At 41.9% G+C, this 17,228-nt stretch overlaps 1 protein-coding gene across 2 annotated transcripts in view; it reads left to right on the forward strand.

Annotated features, from left to right (window-relative positions):
- The first annotated feature begins 1,891 nt into the window (after positions 1-1,891).
- The window catches only part of MORC3 (MORC family CW-type zinc finger 3), a 31,366-nt gene continuing 16,029 nt past the window's right edge, over positions 1,892-17,228 (forward strand). Inside the window, exons 1-7 of one of the 2 annotated variants that reach the window (XM_064471515.1) lie at positions 1,892-2,102; positions 7,272-7,344; positions 11,059-11,191; positions 12,296-12,508; positions 13,522-13,671; positions 15,558-15,705; positions 16,922-17,053. In XM_064471515.1, the coding sequence (XP_064327585.1) occupies positions 2,064-2,102; positions 7,272-7,344; positions 11,059-11,191; positions 12,296-12,508; positions 13,522-13,671; positions 15,558-15,705; positions 16,922-17,053 (888 nt within the window). In that variant the 5' untranslated portion in view covers positions 1,892-2,063. The remainder of the gene's footprint in view (positions 2,103-7,271; positions 7,345-11,058; positions 11,192-12,295; positions 12,509-13,521; positions 13,672-15,557; positions 15,706-16,921; positions 17,054-17,228) is intronic. The other variant, XM_064471507.1, reaches the window with a different exon arrangement.

Raw genomic sequence — 17,228 nt, forward strand, 5'->3', positions numbered from 1 at the left:
ACAGTACTGCCTTTTCATTTGGAAGGAAGAAAATCCTTCCATACAACTGAGCTTGAAAATCTAAGGCCAGATAATTATGGTTTCGATGACTGTGAAAGCTGCTTTTCAGAGTTCATCCTTTCAGCTGTAGTCCCTACATCTTCTGTAATGTTGTGTGATGTAATTTACACCTCAGAAGCTGCTAATCATAGAATCATTTAGGTTTATGTTTGATTACACTGCATATGTTGAAAGTCATGGATACGTGTGGTATGTATGCTGGGAAATACTGTAGCATAACAGCTAGTACTACTGAAGACTGGTCTTGAGTGTATGCTTCAAGAACAGCAGGGCTGGGCATTTAGGTTTGGCAGTAACAGCAAACCTCCATTTTTTTGCAATTACTGTCCCAGTGCAGCTCCCCTACTTAAATACTTTGTCTCCTGGTGATCAGAGAGGCCAAGGGCAGTGGTGACCACCCAGTGGATTGGGTCATTAGTTCCCATTTCTGCAAACAGACCAAAGGAATGGAGAGAGCAGGCAGGTGGAGGAAAACGATCAATCAAAACTGATGATGCTTCCAGATAGAGACTGAGGTATGTTTTCCATTATAATTCCCTGAGTGGAGGCATCCATGCAGGCATGATGCATTCCTTGCAACCCCAATGCTGTCATTAATCTCACTGGTGTTTGGGGGCAGGGCTGTGAGGCCCACCAGTGGGGAGGCGGGGGGAAGAAAAATAAAAGGTTTTTGCTGAAGACAGCAGGGGAAAGCATTTCCCCCAACATTTGTCAAAGGCTGCTCCTCAACTAAAGGGTAAGCGGCCTGTAAGGTTTCAGTCACCATGAATTATCTCAGGCTTTTCTTCTTAGTTTCTCTTGCAATGTGTACCTACATCTCTGAGTGTTTTGTTGTTTGTTTTGATTTGTCGCCGTCTTTTTTTTTTCTGTCGGTCCACCACCCAACCACAGCTCCCCTTCAGCTGTAGAAATCTGATATTACGGGATGTACAGAACTACAAGAGAAGGAGGTGAAGAGTAGCACGTACCCAGTTTGTAATAGGCACCAGGGAGTTTCCCAGCTGTAAATGCAGTGTAAAACAGTTGGGCTTTTAGAAGTCCTCCAGGATGAAAATCGGAAATCTGGACTTAAGTAAGCACGCACAGCTCAAAATATGCCATACAGAGCTCAAAGTATGTGCCAACAGCGGAACCATAGTAATTTTAATGAGACACCTGAGGAATTTAGTTCTGGGAGTAAACAGCACGAATGAAACGTGAATTCTGTCGTCCGCTTGCAGAAGAACAGCTGTTCCTTGTACGCAGCTCTACAGAATACTCTGTAGAAATACAGAATTCCTATAGAATAGCTCTACAGAAACAGGTAGCGCTGAAGCCTCCCGCGCGGACTCCTGCTCCCCGTACGAGGTAGGCTCCGTCTGACGTTCCGAACTGCGGGACGCTTCTGCGGTGAAACCGGCTGCCTCCGAGGAGCCGGGAGGGCGGGCGGCCGCGGGGGTCGAGGGCGGCTGGGCACCTCGGGCCGAGCCCGCAGTCCGCGCCCCGGGGCCGGTATCGGCGCTCTCCCACCTCGCTCCGTGGCCATTACTCATTTAAACGGGTGTTGGCGCCGGGAAAGCGGCGTTACAGCCCCGACGCCGCCGGCAGCGGAGCAGCAGCAGCGGCGGCGGCGGGCCAACCCCTCCACCGGCGGCGGGAGCACGGCGCGGCAGCCGCCGCCCCGCCTGACGGGAGAGCTGCCTACAGGGCCGGCCGCAGCGATCACCCGCCCCGCCCCGGGCTGCTCCCCGCCGCTCTGAGGGAAGCGGGATCGCGGTGCGCTGCACCAAAAAAGGGCACGCCCGCCTGGCGGCGCCGCGCAGGAACTGCCGCCTTCCCGAAGCAGCCGCACACCCTCCCACCCCCGCCGGTCGCCGGGAGCGGGCGCGGCCTGGGCGGCAAGGCCCCGCCTCGCCCCGGGAGCGGGCGGCGGAAGCCTGGCGAGGAGGAAGTGCGGGTCCTCGGGCGCTCCCCAGCGCCTCCCCCTGCCGCTTCCCGCCCCGGCTCTTGCTGCGGCACAAAAGATGGCGGCGAAAACACAGGGCGGCATCCGCCTCAGCGCGGTGGGTGGCGCGGATCCCCCGCGGGGCGAGCGGGGCTCGGGCGGGGACGGGACGACGCGTTCCTGAGGGGACGGTCTCTCTCCTCCCTCGGTGGCCCCCGCCGTGGGGGGCGGCGCGGGGCCGGGGCCGCCCGGCAGCCGGGGGGGAGCGGGGGTGCCTGTGCGAGGCCCGAGGGGCAGGGCGCTGGGGCGGGAATGGGAGCTGCCGGGCCGCCGCTTCAACAGCTTCGTCCCTTTTCCTCAGTAAAAGCGGGGAGCGGAGCCTGGCCGGGCCGGGGGCGACGTCTCGCCTCTCCGGGGGTGAAAAGTTGTCGGCCAAGTGTTGGGAAGGGCTGGCTCCGGAGCGCGTCGCCTCACATACACCGGCGCCCCCCTCCTCGCCTCGGACTTCCCTCGTCCTCGCCGAGGGGAAGAGCGGCGGGTGCCGGGCACCGGGGCGGGGGAGGCCCGCGGGGGGCCTGTCACCCACCTCGGCCCCCAGCCGGGCGGCTGGCTCCGGCGGGGCGGGAGGGGAAGGTAGATGCAGTCCGTGGGTGGGCTCCTGGGGGCACGGGGGCGTTGCGCAGCCGGTCGTCGGCTCTGAACCTGCGTTCGCGTAGCTACGCGGGTGGAGTTAGTGGTGAACGCGGTGGCCTCTAGTTGGAAGCTCGTAGCTTAAAACCTTAACCTCTTTTTGCACGAGGCCTAATTGCATTTTAACAAGGGTGATGAACGTGCGTGCAATTAAATCCGCGACTGTATTCTGCTTTTCAGTCACGGCGTTGCTCTTTGCTGTCCTTTCGTGACACCTGGTCATTTCCTTATTTGTGCTGATACAAATTAAGTTAAACCTATTTTTTCAGTTGTTTGGTACATCGTTGACACAACGGGGCTTTTTAAAGCCTTTCTGACTTCTGCTATCTATGCCTATAAGTCACACTTAAAGTTACAAACGCCTGGTTCATAGCCTTACTTATAGAGTAGTGGAAAGAAGCTGGATCGTTACAGTTAAATAACTTGTCGAGCATTTGAGTGAAAAACAAACGTTAATATATGCTCAGCACTGCTTAAATTATCTTAATATAAATTGCTATGCTCGTAGGGGTTAGCTATAAATGTCATCTACTTGAAGTTCAAGAATTACACTTCCATTTCAGGTCTATAATTCTTGTAAGTGTTTGAAGGCCACAGTTTGATATATTTTATTAGAGGAGTGTTCTCCTTCTACTTTAGATAACACAGTGTTTAGGAACTAAAAAAGAGGAGGGAAGCCTCCCTTTGATTTTTAATACATTGTTAGTCTTCTCGAGGGGAAAAAATACATCAGCGTGAATAATCAGCCTTTGCAAAAAAAACTACCTATCACAAGTTAGACTGCAGACTTTAAAATTGTTCTCAAGTTGAAATCACTTTGGCAAGCTGAACTCTTACAGATACAGATGAGAAATCTAAGCTAAAGTTGGTGCAACTGGTAACTTTCTGAATTATTTTTAGGGTGCTGTTTGGTTTTGTTTGTCAGTAGTCATAACTGAAAGTTCCCATTCAGTCTATTGCCAGTGAAAGCTGTGATTTTCATAGGGTTTCGCTAAAGAACTGAAGCAGCTGATAAGTTTTTTAACAGGTTGTGTCTTACAGTGTAAAAGGCTCTATTTTCTAGACAGCAATAGAGAGCTGGTGTTCACAGCCTCTTCTGTCAGCAGCTGTTTGGAAATATGTTGGGTTTCACAAAAATATTTCCACTAGTTTCAGAAGCATATATAGACAAAACAAGCAGCGTGAGCAGGCCTGGTAATTCGTTCCCATACTGGCATTTATCTCCTCCTATTGCTCTGGTAAATTTTTTGCTCAGTTGCATGATGAGACAGATCAGGGAATTGATCCAAATTAAAAATATTATTTAAAAATTATTTTTGTTTTGGATCTGCTACCCGATGGTGTTCATTACACGGCCATGTAAGCGGACTAGCATAACTGGGGGGAAGAAAGGAGAACATATCAGGAAGGAAACAAGCAGCTGGGTGGGATAGAAGCAAGAGGGGGAAAATGGCAGTGGGCTTGTCCCCCAAAAAGCTGCAAAACATTTTTTAATACAGGACAGATTGTTCAGTGGTAATTTGATTTGTGCATGCATTATGTTCTGCAAGGGATGGAAGAGTTCCAGTTTTCTTGGAGAATTAAACTTCCCGGAGCTGTCTGTCATTTTTGAGAGATAAGCTGCTTTGTTCTTAAATATTTGCTGGTCATAATTGTAGGAGATGCTCCTCTTTAGTGCAGCTGAGCCTTTTTATAACGTGATCTGTATATGCACTGTGAAGGAGGGGGAGGTTTAGTTCTATCTCCAAAAGGGATTTGGCTGCACTGATCACAGGAGGAAAAGTGAAACTAACCAAACCCCACTTAGCAACAAAACGTATTAGGCCCAGTGAACAAAGCAAGTGAATCGTCTCAGCTACTGTTATGCTAACGTAGCCAAAAGTGAGTGTTTACCAGGGGACTCTTTCTTACTGTATCTAAGTTCAAGTATTCATTAGCTAATTAGAGTGGTGGTTTGATGAAATGAAGTGTTAGGGGACAAAATGGGCTTAAATACTTCCTGATGAGTTGCTGCTCACAGCTGGGTATGCCCTGAAGCACACTATCAAGGTGCTGCAAGCCTTAAACCACTGTTCTCTGGGTTTTCTAATCTGGTTTTGTCGTGTGCCCTTGTTTCAGTGCTTCACGTAAGCAAATGGTGCTGTTTGCTCCGAGGTAGACTTTTCTGTGAAATACATTGTGGGATATTCGTTTGCCTTTTGCTGGGGGAGATACCAGAGCCAAGAATCGGTTTCTTACAGTTCCCATGTTCCAACCCATATCTTCTCATTTCCTGTACCTCTCCACAAGTTCCTAGTTCTGTGTACCACCTTCCAGCCTTTCTCAAAGCCTTACCACTTGAAACAACGGTCCAGAGAAGATCAGCACAATTCTTGTGTATGTTTGTAGACGATGCTGTTTCTTTAAAAGGCTGTTCTTTTCAAAGTTGATCACTAGTATGCAGCAGTGAAATGAGGGTTGGAGAAGCGTTGTGTTACATGGGCAATGCGCAAAGAGATTTTCTTGCCGTGTACATGTACGCTTCACTTGCTTCACAGAAAAAAGGACACTTACTGTGATTATGTCAGTGTTGATGATGCTGAGGCTCCTTCCTTCATCACCCTTGTCCAGTGACCAGGGGAGGTTCACAACTGTGAATTCATGCCTTTATCAAAACTACAGTCAGGACTTTTTGTCAAGTCCATATTGCTGAGGTTACAATGCCAGTGGTAACTCCCAGTCTGCCTGGGTTGTATGGTTGAAGTTTCTCACTGCTAGCAGCAGAGAAATATTTCAGCAGCGAGTTGAGCAGATGCTGAATTCTTTAATGTACATCTGTGTGGTGGGTTGTTTTTGTTTTGGGTTTGGTGGGTTTTTTTTTAATATTAGTGTTTATGTTTTGACAAGGAGGGATTTCAGACAGGACAAAACCCCCAGTTGTTTCTTGTATATTTTTACCATGAAACTTAGAAAGCGAAGGAACAAATGCTGCCAGCACTGTGAAAGGCTGAAGTGAAGAGAATGGTACAGAGGTCTTAAGATCCACTGAGTTACTGTATGGCAGAGGAAGAAATCAAAAGATCCTTTTAACCATTTACAATGGAATACGTGAGATTTCTATTAATAGGTTTGATGTAATTTTCTTCTTGGATTATAAATTATTTATAAGTATCTGTTAGGAATTTGAAAGGGGTGCAGTGATTTAGCCTGACTCAATTTACCAGATTTTATAAAACTTGAGTTTTAAAGCACAGATGGCAATGAAGAACATGATGTCTATTCATACTTATACTCTAGCTCAATGGAGAAATGCAGGGGTTAAGTTGCAGGCTGAAAGTGTGTCCTGTGATCTTATGACCTTAGAATCAAGGTGAGGTTTCTTGGCACTTTAAGTTGATCTGAACTAGGGCTGCAGGTGCCTGGCTTACAGCACTAGAACTTCCTTGTAGCATTATTACTTTTCACTGATAAATGAACTTGGAAACTTGAAGTGGTCACTTGCCATTATTTAGACTTAGTACTAACTATATAAAAGTGCCTGTCAGCGTAGTACTGTAACATTTATGAAGTATTGATATGTACACGCTATTTAAATACTTTTCTGATTTTATATATATTGAGGGTTATATTATTTTTTTAATGTAACTGCACTATACAAGGATTATTTCCAGTGTTATGTATTCCTAGATACTGCTTTTTGTGCCATCAGTATAACTATGCCAGCAAGGCTTAAGCCTGTATGTGTAGTGGGTTTGTGTTAAAGGCCTTGTAGAAGTATAGTTGCAGATATTCTCACTGGTAATGCAAATACAACTGTATCAGTTTCAGCAGTTAGATTTCTCCAAACATTGCATTGGCAAATCCTTAAGTTATATGGATATTTAGTTCTGTTTTTTCTAGTACTTTGATCTAGGTGGATATGTATGAACCCAGGCTTTCATAAATTACTTGAGAGTACTTTTGTCTCTGACATCTGTAAGATAAATCCCATAAATAGGTACTTTATTTGCATATTCTCATCTAATAGCTATGTTCCTCTGGTTACATCTTATCAAAAGCGAGGATAAAATGTATGAGAACAAATTGCTAAAAGCACAAACCACTAGTTGAGAGAATCTGACAGGTGATTTTGATCAATATGGGCAAAAGGAGTAATGACATCAGACAGGAAGCCACTGAGTATATTAGGTACTGCTCACTTTTCAGATTCAGTTTAATAATCATGTTTTAAGATGTACATTTTTAACACTTGAGAGCATGTGCTTCTGTTACTAGATGTGGACTGAGGCTTTTGATGTTTTCTGTAACCTCTAGCATCAATATATAGCAATAGTTCCTTATATTTTTATAAAAATAGAGTTTGATATGATGACAATATAAGCCATGCTCAGAATATGGTATGATACTTGGAGTTCTGTATTGCTCTTTTGTCTTTAATAGTTCTATTAATGTTCTCTTTAAAAGGTGTTCGTATGCCAATATCTAAAAGTAAAATAACAGCCTTTTGGTAGTGTTGTACAAAACTGCTTAATTTAATGTTACTTTTTTTAGCGTACTATTTCTGGCTTGGTTTTGTTGAAGAGCGCAAACTAATACCGTTGTTTGTGGTTTATTTCAGCTTTGTCCAAAGTTCTTGCATACCAACTCTACCAGTCACACCTGGCCTTTCAGTGCAATTGCAGAACTTATAGGTATGTGGATCAATAGTTTGCCTGAGTACTTGATTGTAATAATTTTTTCTTGTTGTAAAATCTTTTCCCTTCAGGTAGGGGAAGGAGTTGATCCTATTGTTACCATTCAGAATATTACAACATCCGGGTTTTTTTGTACATTCCAATTGACTTTTTTCTTTCTTAACAGCGTAAGTACTACCTGAGATCTGTTGCCAGGGCCTTGTAGGGTTTGCCAGTTTCTTCTTACTGAATTTATTAAGGTTTGCCAAATATAGAAGGCTGTGGGACCGAGTGACTTTGTTCTCTTCTAGCCCACCACATGCAAGCCTACAGCTTTTTGCTGTTCCCAGGCCCAAAGAGTAGTAAGCCTGAGTGCACATTCCAAAGATGTGTGTGCACACTTGCATCCTGTACAGGAACAGCTGGCCACGGCCAGATTAGCACAGACAAGAGGACAGTAACTTTGCAAGAATCCATGTAAACATAAGCGATGCTTGAAATGTGAACAGCACACGTGGCTTTATCCTCTCCTGCTTCCTGGCTAACCAGGTTTAAAGTTCACTAGGGGCACACATGAGTGCTCTCACTCACTTATCACTCATGCTTACCCAGGTTTCTGGGTGTTTTGCCAAGACCTGGCAGTCCTTCCAGTACCTGTGACCTGGGCTTTTTACCAGTTGCTGGCTTAGACCTTGGGTCTCAACGATTGCTGGCTTGTCTACCTTGAAGCTTGCTAGCAGAACAAATGTATACAAGCACACATTGAGAATAGAGAGCACACTCACACAGGAAGTCGTTAGAAATAGTGTTTAGTAAGAATGTACAACAGAGTGGCACAGAGTCCAACCACACAAGCATACTGACCAGCAGCCAGCTTGCACACAATCAGCCTGTATTGTTTCCTGTCCCCCACCATTATACCATTCTCCCATCCACTTTGACCTTTTTCTTTTCCTTTTCTTCAATGCTTCCTCAAAACATCCAATAATAATTTATGCCCATTGTCACAATACCCCTCAAACATCGTAATTTTCTTCTTTTGGGTTAACCAAGTTTCTGGCTGAATATCTTTAGGGTGCTGGTTGGGTAGTTCCATCTAACAGTCCATCTGTCAGTGTTCTAAGAGTTCTGCTCTTTCTTATTGTCTCTGTCATCCGCTGTTAGCTGGGGGTTGCGTATCTGGTTAATTTATTAGCTCCTGTTGATTGCCTTGCCTTTGATTTTGAATAGCTGTTAACTGCATATCTTGAGTTGCCTGTTTCCCCGGTTAGGGAATGATTAGCAGACTTTTTTTTAACTGGTTCCTCAGTGTAAAGGTGTGGCTTGGAAAGGCTTGCCAAGCTTATCTAGCAGTTTGCAGCTGCCAGAGGGAGCAACTCTTCTGGTCACACATTCCTTTGCTTCCTGTGCACTGAGTTTCCCTGTTGCTAATTCAGAAAATTAACCTAACAAAAGAAAATAGGAATTTTTCAGCTAGATAAGGCCAGAGCTGTCACAAAGCAGGAAGCCAGAACAACCGGAACCACATGACTGCAGGAAGGGCTGACTGTTTGGGGGGGGTAACAATACATCAAGTCATTTCAGCTGTTTTATCACCCTATAGGCTGGAATGAAGGTACATGTGCTGCAGAAGGCGTGCAAACTTTTCTTCCTTTGCCTCTGATTTGTCATATGTGTTGCTTTAACAAAGCTTCAAAAGCATAGTAGCAACATATTGGTTGTAAAGGCTTCGAGTTAGTCATGTTGTTTTAAATAAGTTTTTTAATCTCTTTCATGTATTATGTAAGGCTCTACCATATGCCAAATATCAAATATATAAATAGGGTTACATTATGGAGGCCTGAATTTTAGTTTATGCAAACTTGCCTAGAACATTAATGGTCTGTATGCTAAAATTTGCCTTTTAAGCTTTAGTGTCTCCTGTCAACTTTTTGATGGTTATATTGCTGCCTTCTCCTATTAGTCCTCAATCAGATTAAATTTAGATGAACTAATGGTGATACTTGGAAGAGGGTAAATGGGAGAGAGTTGGTGAGCCAGCAAATCAGAAGATCTGTACAAATTATGTTCTTAGAGGAGTACTTTCAGTTGTACTTGAAATGTTCTCTTTTGTTGATGCTGAAATATATCTTATGAACTTTTTCACTGTGGATGCAGTTTGTGCTGTATGCTTATAGAAAGCAAGCTACCAAGCTGTGAGGATTTTTTATAGGCCACAATGTTGGCTTGAGCTGTTTATGACCCTCAGCTGAACTTGCAAAACAGGCAGTGATGCAGGGGCACTGCCTGTGCTGCCATCACATCTCACCCCTCTTCCTCCCTGTGCTTTTCCCCCCTCGCAAATCCCATGAGTAGCACATTGTTGGGGCAAGGGAGGAAAAGAGGTGCAAGAAAGTGGTGTTACGGCAGATGATATTTAAACTAGTTTTACTTCCAATAATTGTATGTGGAGCCATGGTTTATCTTTCACTGCAGTAGCAATGCTGTAAGCTCTTTCAAATTCTGTAAATAAAAAGCTTAGTCTAAAATATATTGTATTTCCCTTCTTAGACTTGAACAATTTGCACTAGCAAAATACATATTTGTGACACTCGTCTCTGTTAATACGGAAGTGATTTGGTAGCAGAGCAGCAATAATTTTTTCACCTAAATCTCCTGCACCTGTGGAGTTAAAAGTCTAGCTGGGCTAGAATACTGTTTCCCACAGAATTATCTGGGATGCAGGGAGTTGGGCTTCAGGTTTTTTGCTTGCCTTATTTTTTTTTAGTGTCTCAAATTGGATTATTTGAAGTTGTGATAGTATTTCAAATCTGATTTCCCAGTTTAAAAGCCTGCAGGCCCACAGCAGGTAGGATGTTGTTGCAGCCATGTACATTAGTGATGTGCCACTGTCTGCATTGTGGACAATAACCTAGCACCCTGAGAGCCAGGCAGAAGACATGTTTGCATGACTAGGAGAAAGTACATATTGCAACAGCTGCCAGCAGGACGGGAAACGAAAGTAGAAACGTGTCTTGGTTTCGTTTTCTATTCTCATGTTGGGGCCACCCATCTCCACCTAAATTTTTGCCTATATATTACTGTCATCTGTACTAGCTGGAAAATTGTGTTGTTTTCAGGCAAGGTTTGCCAGGTTTTGATGCAACTGTTTCATTGTAATGTTTTTATTTAGTGTTTTAATTTATAAAGAAGATAGTGTTTTAGGAGACTTAGATTTATATGTAACTTCTACTTTATTAAAAGCTATGGCTTTTTGCTTCTGTGCAAAAGTTGACTAATACTCGGTGACTTAGCTGAGAAATTTAGATCTGTGCCAGCACAAAATCTCTGCAACTATATTACATACCTAACTGCAGAGCTGAAAAATGGCTGCAATTTTAGAGCACCATTAATTTAGCATGGGACTTCTCAGGGCTGTAGGCCCACAGTTGGGGAACTACCTTAAACTGCCATAGTCACCAGATAAATATATGTGCAAGCATAGCACCATAATAAAGTTAGGGACAGCTACTCTACGTAGCTGTTTGGCAGTGTTGCAAGACTAACATTCAGATTGATTATATATGTATTCCTGCTAGATAAGGCTCTGTTGTGTGCTATGTATGAATTTAAATAACTTTGGAAGAGTTACTGACATCTTCAATGGAATTAAACATTTCAAAATACGTTCACACAAACTGTTTAATTTTTGCTTTTTACTATCCCACCCTTGTTTGCTTTCTTTCTCTTCAGATAATGCTTATGACCCAGATGTGAGTGCTAAACAGATATGGATAGACAAAACGGTGATAAACGACAATATATGCTTGACATTCACTGATAATGGAAATGGCATGAACTCAGAGAAGCTCCACAAAATGCTAAGGTGGATAACCTCTTCTGCAATTTTTTTCTTGAAAAAATTCCAACTTCTAGTTCTGTTATTGCTCAGCTTATTGCTTTTTCTCATACATAATCAACTAATTTTGTTCATAAACTTAACATCTCTGAAGGTGAGCAATTATCCAAGTGAGACTCTAGAATATATGGATGATAGTAAAACTCTGACACAACTTTGTCAGTGTCTTTTTATCTCATAATTTCCTTTTATCCTTTCTGTCAACCTTCCCATTTAACCTTCTATGCAGTGGTTGTGCTGTGTAAACTCTCTGTTGCGCCCTTTAGTGGTGCTAAGGAGAATTTAAATTTCTTTATTCAAGATCGCTTTAGTTTAAGTTAGCAAGAGAAAAGGGGAGATTCAGTTCAAACCCATTGGAGTACTGAAAATAGAAGGTGTTGTGGAAAACTTAAGGGGATTATAGTTATACTGATGTGATCTATTTATCTTTAAATATTCTGTAGGGTTTGAACTGATCTTTCCGCACCTTCTGTTTCTACAGTTAGCAAAGAGGTGGCTGTTCAATTGCTCTTTTAGTATGAAAGACTGCTTTGCCTGCAGATAAGTCTCTGGGTTTAAACTTGAGGAAGCTTGAATTCAAACTGTTATTTTTCTTTCTGTTAGATAGCAAGAAAGCTCTTAATTATAGTAACTTCCATGTTCCATATACAGTTACCTGTTTTACTTTAAACGTAATGTGTAGTTACTAATGGAAAATTTGTAGATCATGCATTTTCAAGCAAGTGGAGGGGGGGGGGGAAAGCTTTAGGGGCCACAGGATTACTAGAATTCCATAAGGATGCTTGTTGCATGATTCCAGACAGGTGGTATTTCTTTTTCATACTTAAAGAATAAAGTACACTTTCCTGAACTCCTGCAGTGTGGCTTTAGCAATGTTATATGGGTAACTTTCAAGATTTGCTTTAGTGTGCATTGTTTAATTGTTCAGTAGTCCCACATCTCTAAAACAAGAGATTAACTCCTGTTTAAGTCTTAATTTGGCAAGTCTTGCATGCACTTTTGGGTTTTCAAGTTTTACAGGGTTTGTGGTTTTTTTTTTTTACACTCTTCTAATGTTTTTGTATGTTTCAGCTTTGGCTTCAGTGAGAAATCTGTGATGAATGGCCGTGTTCCAGTGGGACTGTATGGAAATGGGTTTAAATCAGGGTCTATGCGCCTGGGAAAAGATGCAATAGTCTTCACCAAGAATGGAGAAACCATGAGTGTGGGTCTGTTGTCTCAGACTTTCCTTGAAGTCACAAAAGCAGAACATGTCATGGTTCCTATAGTGACGTTCAACAACCAACATATCCTTTCCACAATTTCCAAATGAAAAGTTATGAGTACACGCAAAATTGGGTGATAATATCAGCACAGGAAATCTCCTTGTCTAATCTTACAGATACCCTAAATAAATTGTAAGATGCAAGGAAGGCTACAATTTGATAAAGCCTTTAAATTTGTAGGAACTCTGAAATGTGGAATGAGGACCTGTGAAGTGAGTACAGGATACTGTTGCCGGGTCCTGCACTTGGGTCACAACAACCCCATGCAACGCTACAGGGTTGGGGAGGAGTGGCTGGAGAGCTGCCTGGAGGAAAAGGACCTGGGGGTATTGGTTGACAGCTGGCTGAACGTGAGCTGGCAGGGTGCCCAGGTGGCCAAGAAGGCCAACAGCACCCTGGCTTGTATCAGGAATAGTGTGGCCAGCAGGAGCAGGGAGGTGATCGTGCCCCTGTGCTCGGCACTGGTGAGGCCCCACCTCAAGTACTGTGTTCAGTTTGGGCCCCTCACTGCAAGAAGGACATCAAGGTCCAAAGAAGGGCAGCGAAGTTGGTGAAGGGTCTAGAGCACAAGTCTTATGAGGGGTGGCTGAGGGATCTGGGGTTGTTTAGCCTGGAGAAAAGGAGGCTGAGGGGAGACCGTATCGCTCTCTACAACTACCTGAAAGGAGGTTGTAGCGAGGTGGGGGTCGGTCTATTCTCCCTAGTAACAAGTGATAGGACAAGAGGAAACGGCCTCAAGCTGCGCCAGGGGAAGTTTAGGTTGGATATTAGGAAAAACTTCTTCACCAGAAGGGTTGTCAAACATTGGAACAGGCTGCCCAGGGAGGTGGTTGAGTCTCCATCCCTGGAGGTATTTAAAAGAAGGGTAGATGTGATGCTTGAGGATATGGTTTAGTGGTGAACTTGACAGTGACAGGTTAGCGGTTGGACTCGATGATCTTAAGGGTCTTTTCCAACCTTACCGATTCTATAGGTTTCCTCATCTTCTGAAAGCTTACTTAATTCAGAGTTACTCTCTTTAACATAATGCTTACGACAGATAAGTGATCCAACAGAATCCAAGAACAGCCTGAAGGCCATCTTAACACATTCTTTGTTCCCTACTGAGGAGAAGTTACTGGCAGAGCTAGATGCTATAATAGGGAAAAAAGGAACAAGAATTATCATTTGGAATCTTAGAAGGTAAGATGAAGTCCACCTCTTATCTCTCAGTTTGTTATCTTTCAGTGTATGCAAACATACAAGGTTTTTTTGTGGAATAATTCCAAAAGACTGTGGGCAGTTAGCTGTAACCGGGAAACTAGATTCAAACTTGCATGACTGAAGGACCATAATGTTGCATGGGAGCTGCTGCTAATATCTCAGGTAACAAAGCAGAAGGAAGGAGAACATAAAGGACTTCATATTTTGCTTTGATAAGATACTGTTGCTTTTGCCAGAAGGAAGACTGAAATAGATAAATTATCTGTTCTTTCAGAGCTATGAAATTATGAATGCAAAAATTGAAACAAAAAATATTTGCATGTACAGGCAAGTATTACTGGCTTTTTAATTTTGAGTTGGCAGTATCCGTCTAGAGGGTTCTAGACCTTTCTAAACTTAACTGTTTATCATAAATAGAAATCCAAGTAAACAATTAGTTGTGTGTATTTCTTATTTATCTACTGGCATCTGTGGGATTGATCACAGCAGTATAGATTTCCAGACTTTTCTAGCTTTAACTTGCTTGTTGCCTCTTTTTGTTTTTTTAAACAGCTGTTGCAGTAGCAGATGGGTGTCATCACTTCCCATCTTATTTCCCTTTCCTTCACATCTTTGCTGCTGCCTACTAGCAGGGAACCTGTCTGATGGTCTGTCCAGAAAAGCTTTAGCATGCCTTTAAGCATGGCACTAACTGGTTGGGAAGCACTGTCTTGTCCTATGTTCTTAAGTGTTTAGCTTGCTGTAGTTTTAAATACCTGAAATAAGGTATCCATAGGAAGCAATTCTGAACTCTTTTGGTCCTGTGGATTTGGCACAAAACTAGCTTATTTTCAGTTTCGTATCTTTGTTGTTGCCCCTCACAAAAAGGGCAGGAAACCACACCTGGGTAAGTAGAGATTAAATGTTACAGGACAAAAAAAAGATCTCAGTCAGTTACATAGCAGGTGAAAAATCTGGGGTTTTTATTTCATTAATTTCTTGAGAGTATTACAGCTCTGCATCACTTTTAGCTTAGGATATTTTAATATAAGAAAACTGGAGGTAACAAATTATTGATAGATGTATATATTTAAAAATAAATAAAATCTATTTATATAATATATAAAAGTATTTATATCAAATATAGACTGTTACTAATTCTGGTTGTTTCCCCTTGCTACCTGTGCAATAAGAAAAACCTCGTCTCCTTTACACTTCATAAACTAACTTGCATTGCTCAGGTAGACTTTAATTTCTTCAAGTATGAACATTTTTGAGGAATATGCATCACTTCGTTGCTTGAGCAAAAAAAAAGCCATCTCAGTATTAAAAAGACTTTATTTCTGGAATATTTGTGCCAACTATGATATATCTCAATGTGTGCAAAGGTACTGCCAGTATACTGCAGTGTATACATCTGCAACTAGATCTAGCGTATACATCTGGTGAGTGGTGCAGTAAGAAATTGTGATAATTATTGAGTTGTAAATGAGTGCCATTTTTGCAGTATTAAAAAACTTAAGAGGGTAATTTGTAGTGTTCAGAAATGTTGCATTTAGAAGGAATGCATGTGTCTCAGTCCATCCAGAATTTAAAGCTGATACTGACCTCTTTTATTTCTGCAGTGTGTCTTGTTTAGAATTAAGTTAGAATTCATTAATGTCTCACTTGCTATCACTTCTCTTGTATTCCTTGGATCTGAGAAAGGAACTGGTGAACCTTGTTTATGTGAATTTTAGCAAATCTGTGAGGAAAACCACAATGGCTCAAAGGAATTCCCTTTCTCTTGTATTTTTGTGATACCTGCTCTGTCCACCACAATGTCTTATCCTGTGTTGGCTTTTTCTTCTTTCCCCATAGTTAGTTTTTTTTTTTTTAAATCTTAGAGATAAAAATGAAAAAACGGAGTTTGACTTTGACAAGGATAAATACGACATCAGAATTCCAGAAGACTTAGATGAAGCAGGCAAAAGAGGATATAAAAAACAAGAGAGACTGGACCAGATTGTTCCAGAAAGTGACTACTCACTGCGAGTATGTATAACTATTTGTTTGTTTTTATTTTTGGAAGCTGGAGGGTGTATGTTTTTGTTTTACTATAATGTGCTATACTACAGAAATGTTGACTGGTGGGGAGGATGAATGTCAGAATTCAAATGATAGGGCAATATGTCCACATTAATTTTGAAAATTGAAGGCAGAATGTATTTGTGAACTTGTTTAAACACTTGCTGTTTATATAAAACCCAGAAATTTTCTTCTAAATAATCTTGCAAATAACATTTGCCGTTAAATGTACCTATCATTGTCCACTAAGGAGCAAGAAGTAAGTGCAATCAGTAGCTTTGGAAATTAAATAGGGGGGTGTGTGTGGTTGTCAGCAGAATAAACATTCTGTTATAGTGCAGGTATACATATCGATGCTATGCCAATGTGGATTTGTAAAAACAGATAGGTTTTGGTTGGCAAAGTGTCATGCCTAGGTTTCAAAAAGAGGCAAAGGAATTGGGAAGCAGCTCCATTGTTTGAATATGTGCATGTGGGCAGGGCCAAGGCTTTTCTGTAGGCTAACTGGTAAGCCCGTTGCCTCCACTATTGATTCATAAGCTTTCAAGGCTGCTTCTTGTAAGAAAGTGCATCTGGAATCACTAGGTGTTCTGGGTACTGTTTGTGGATAATACTCAGAAGTATTATTCCAGTTGAACTAAAACTTGTAATTATTCCAAGACTTGCTGAAGTCCTGTATCCACTTAAATCATCAGATGTTGTAAATATAATGATAAACGAAATGCAAATTAAAATTCATAGATCTGCACATTTATAAGAAGATTGCATAGCTGCTATCAAGCTATGATAATATGCATTCATTTGGAACAAAGTTAACACACTTGCTTTTCTCTGGTGTTTTAAAATTTTTAGTAGAATTTTTAAACTCTCAGTAGGGGATAAGAAGAGAGGCTTGTGTGTTTGAGAGCTTTTAGTGCTAAAGCTGCATCCTCAGATACCTGATTAACTTGTGATATTCATAAAAGTTGTCCTTCGTTGCTATTCATTTAATTTGTGATACAGGTACATTGCTTATGCACACTTGCATTTCCTATTTTTCTGCATTGAATTTGGAAAAAAAACCACGTTTCATAAAATTTTAATTAAAACTTGAGTTGGTGGTCTTAAACATAATGTGTATTGTAAAATAATATCCTGAGATTTGGGGTTTTTTTAATAACAGGAGTTACTGTATGTTTTGTAGGCTTATTGCAGTATTTTGTATCTGAAGCCAACAATGCAGATCATTCTGCGAGGACAAAAAGTGAAAACACAGCTGGTTTCCAAAAGCCTTGCCTTCATTGAACGTGACATATACAGGCCAAAATTTTTGAATGTATCCTTTGCTAATATTTACATCATTGCACACAGGATTTAATGATGTGGCTTTTTATGTAAGCTGTCTGGATTCTGCTGGGTATGTTGCAGTTATGTGGGGTTTTTTCTTTTATTTTTTATAAAGACATACTGAAGGAATTGTCTCAATATTTTAAAAAAAAGTAAGTTGCAGG

Source organism: Phalacrocorax carbo, chromosome 1 (assembly GCF_963921805.1).
Source record: "Phalacrocorax carbo chromosome 1, bPhaCar2.1, whole genome shotgun sequence".
NCBI classification, from domain to species: domain Eukaryota; kingdom Metazoa; phylum Chordata; class Aves; order Suliformes; family Phalacrocoracidae; genus Phalacrocorax; species Phalacrocorax carbo.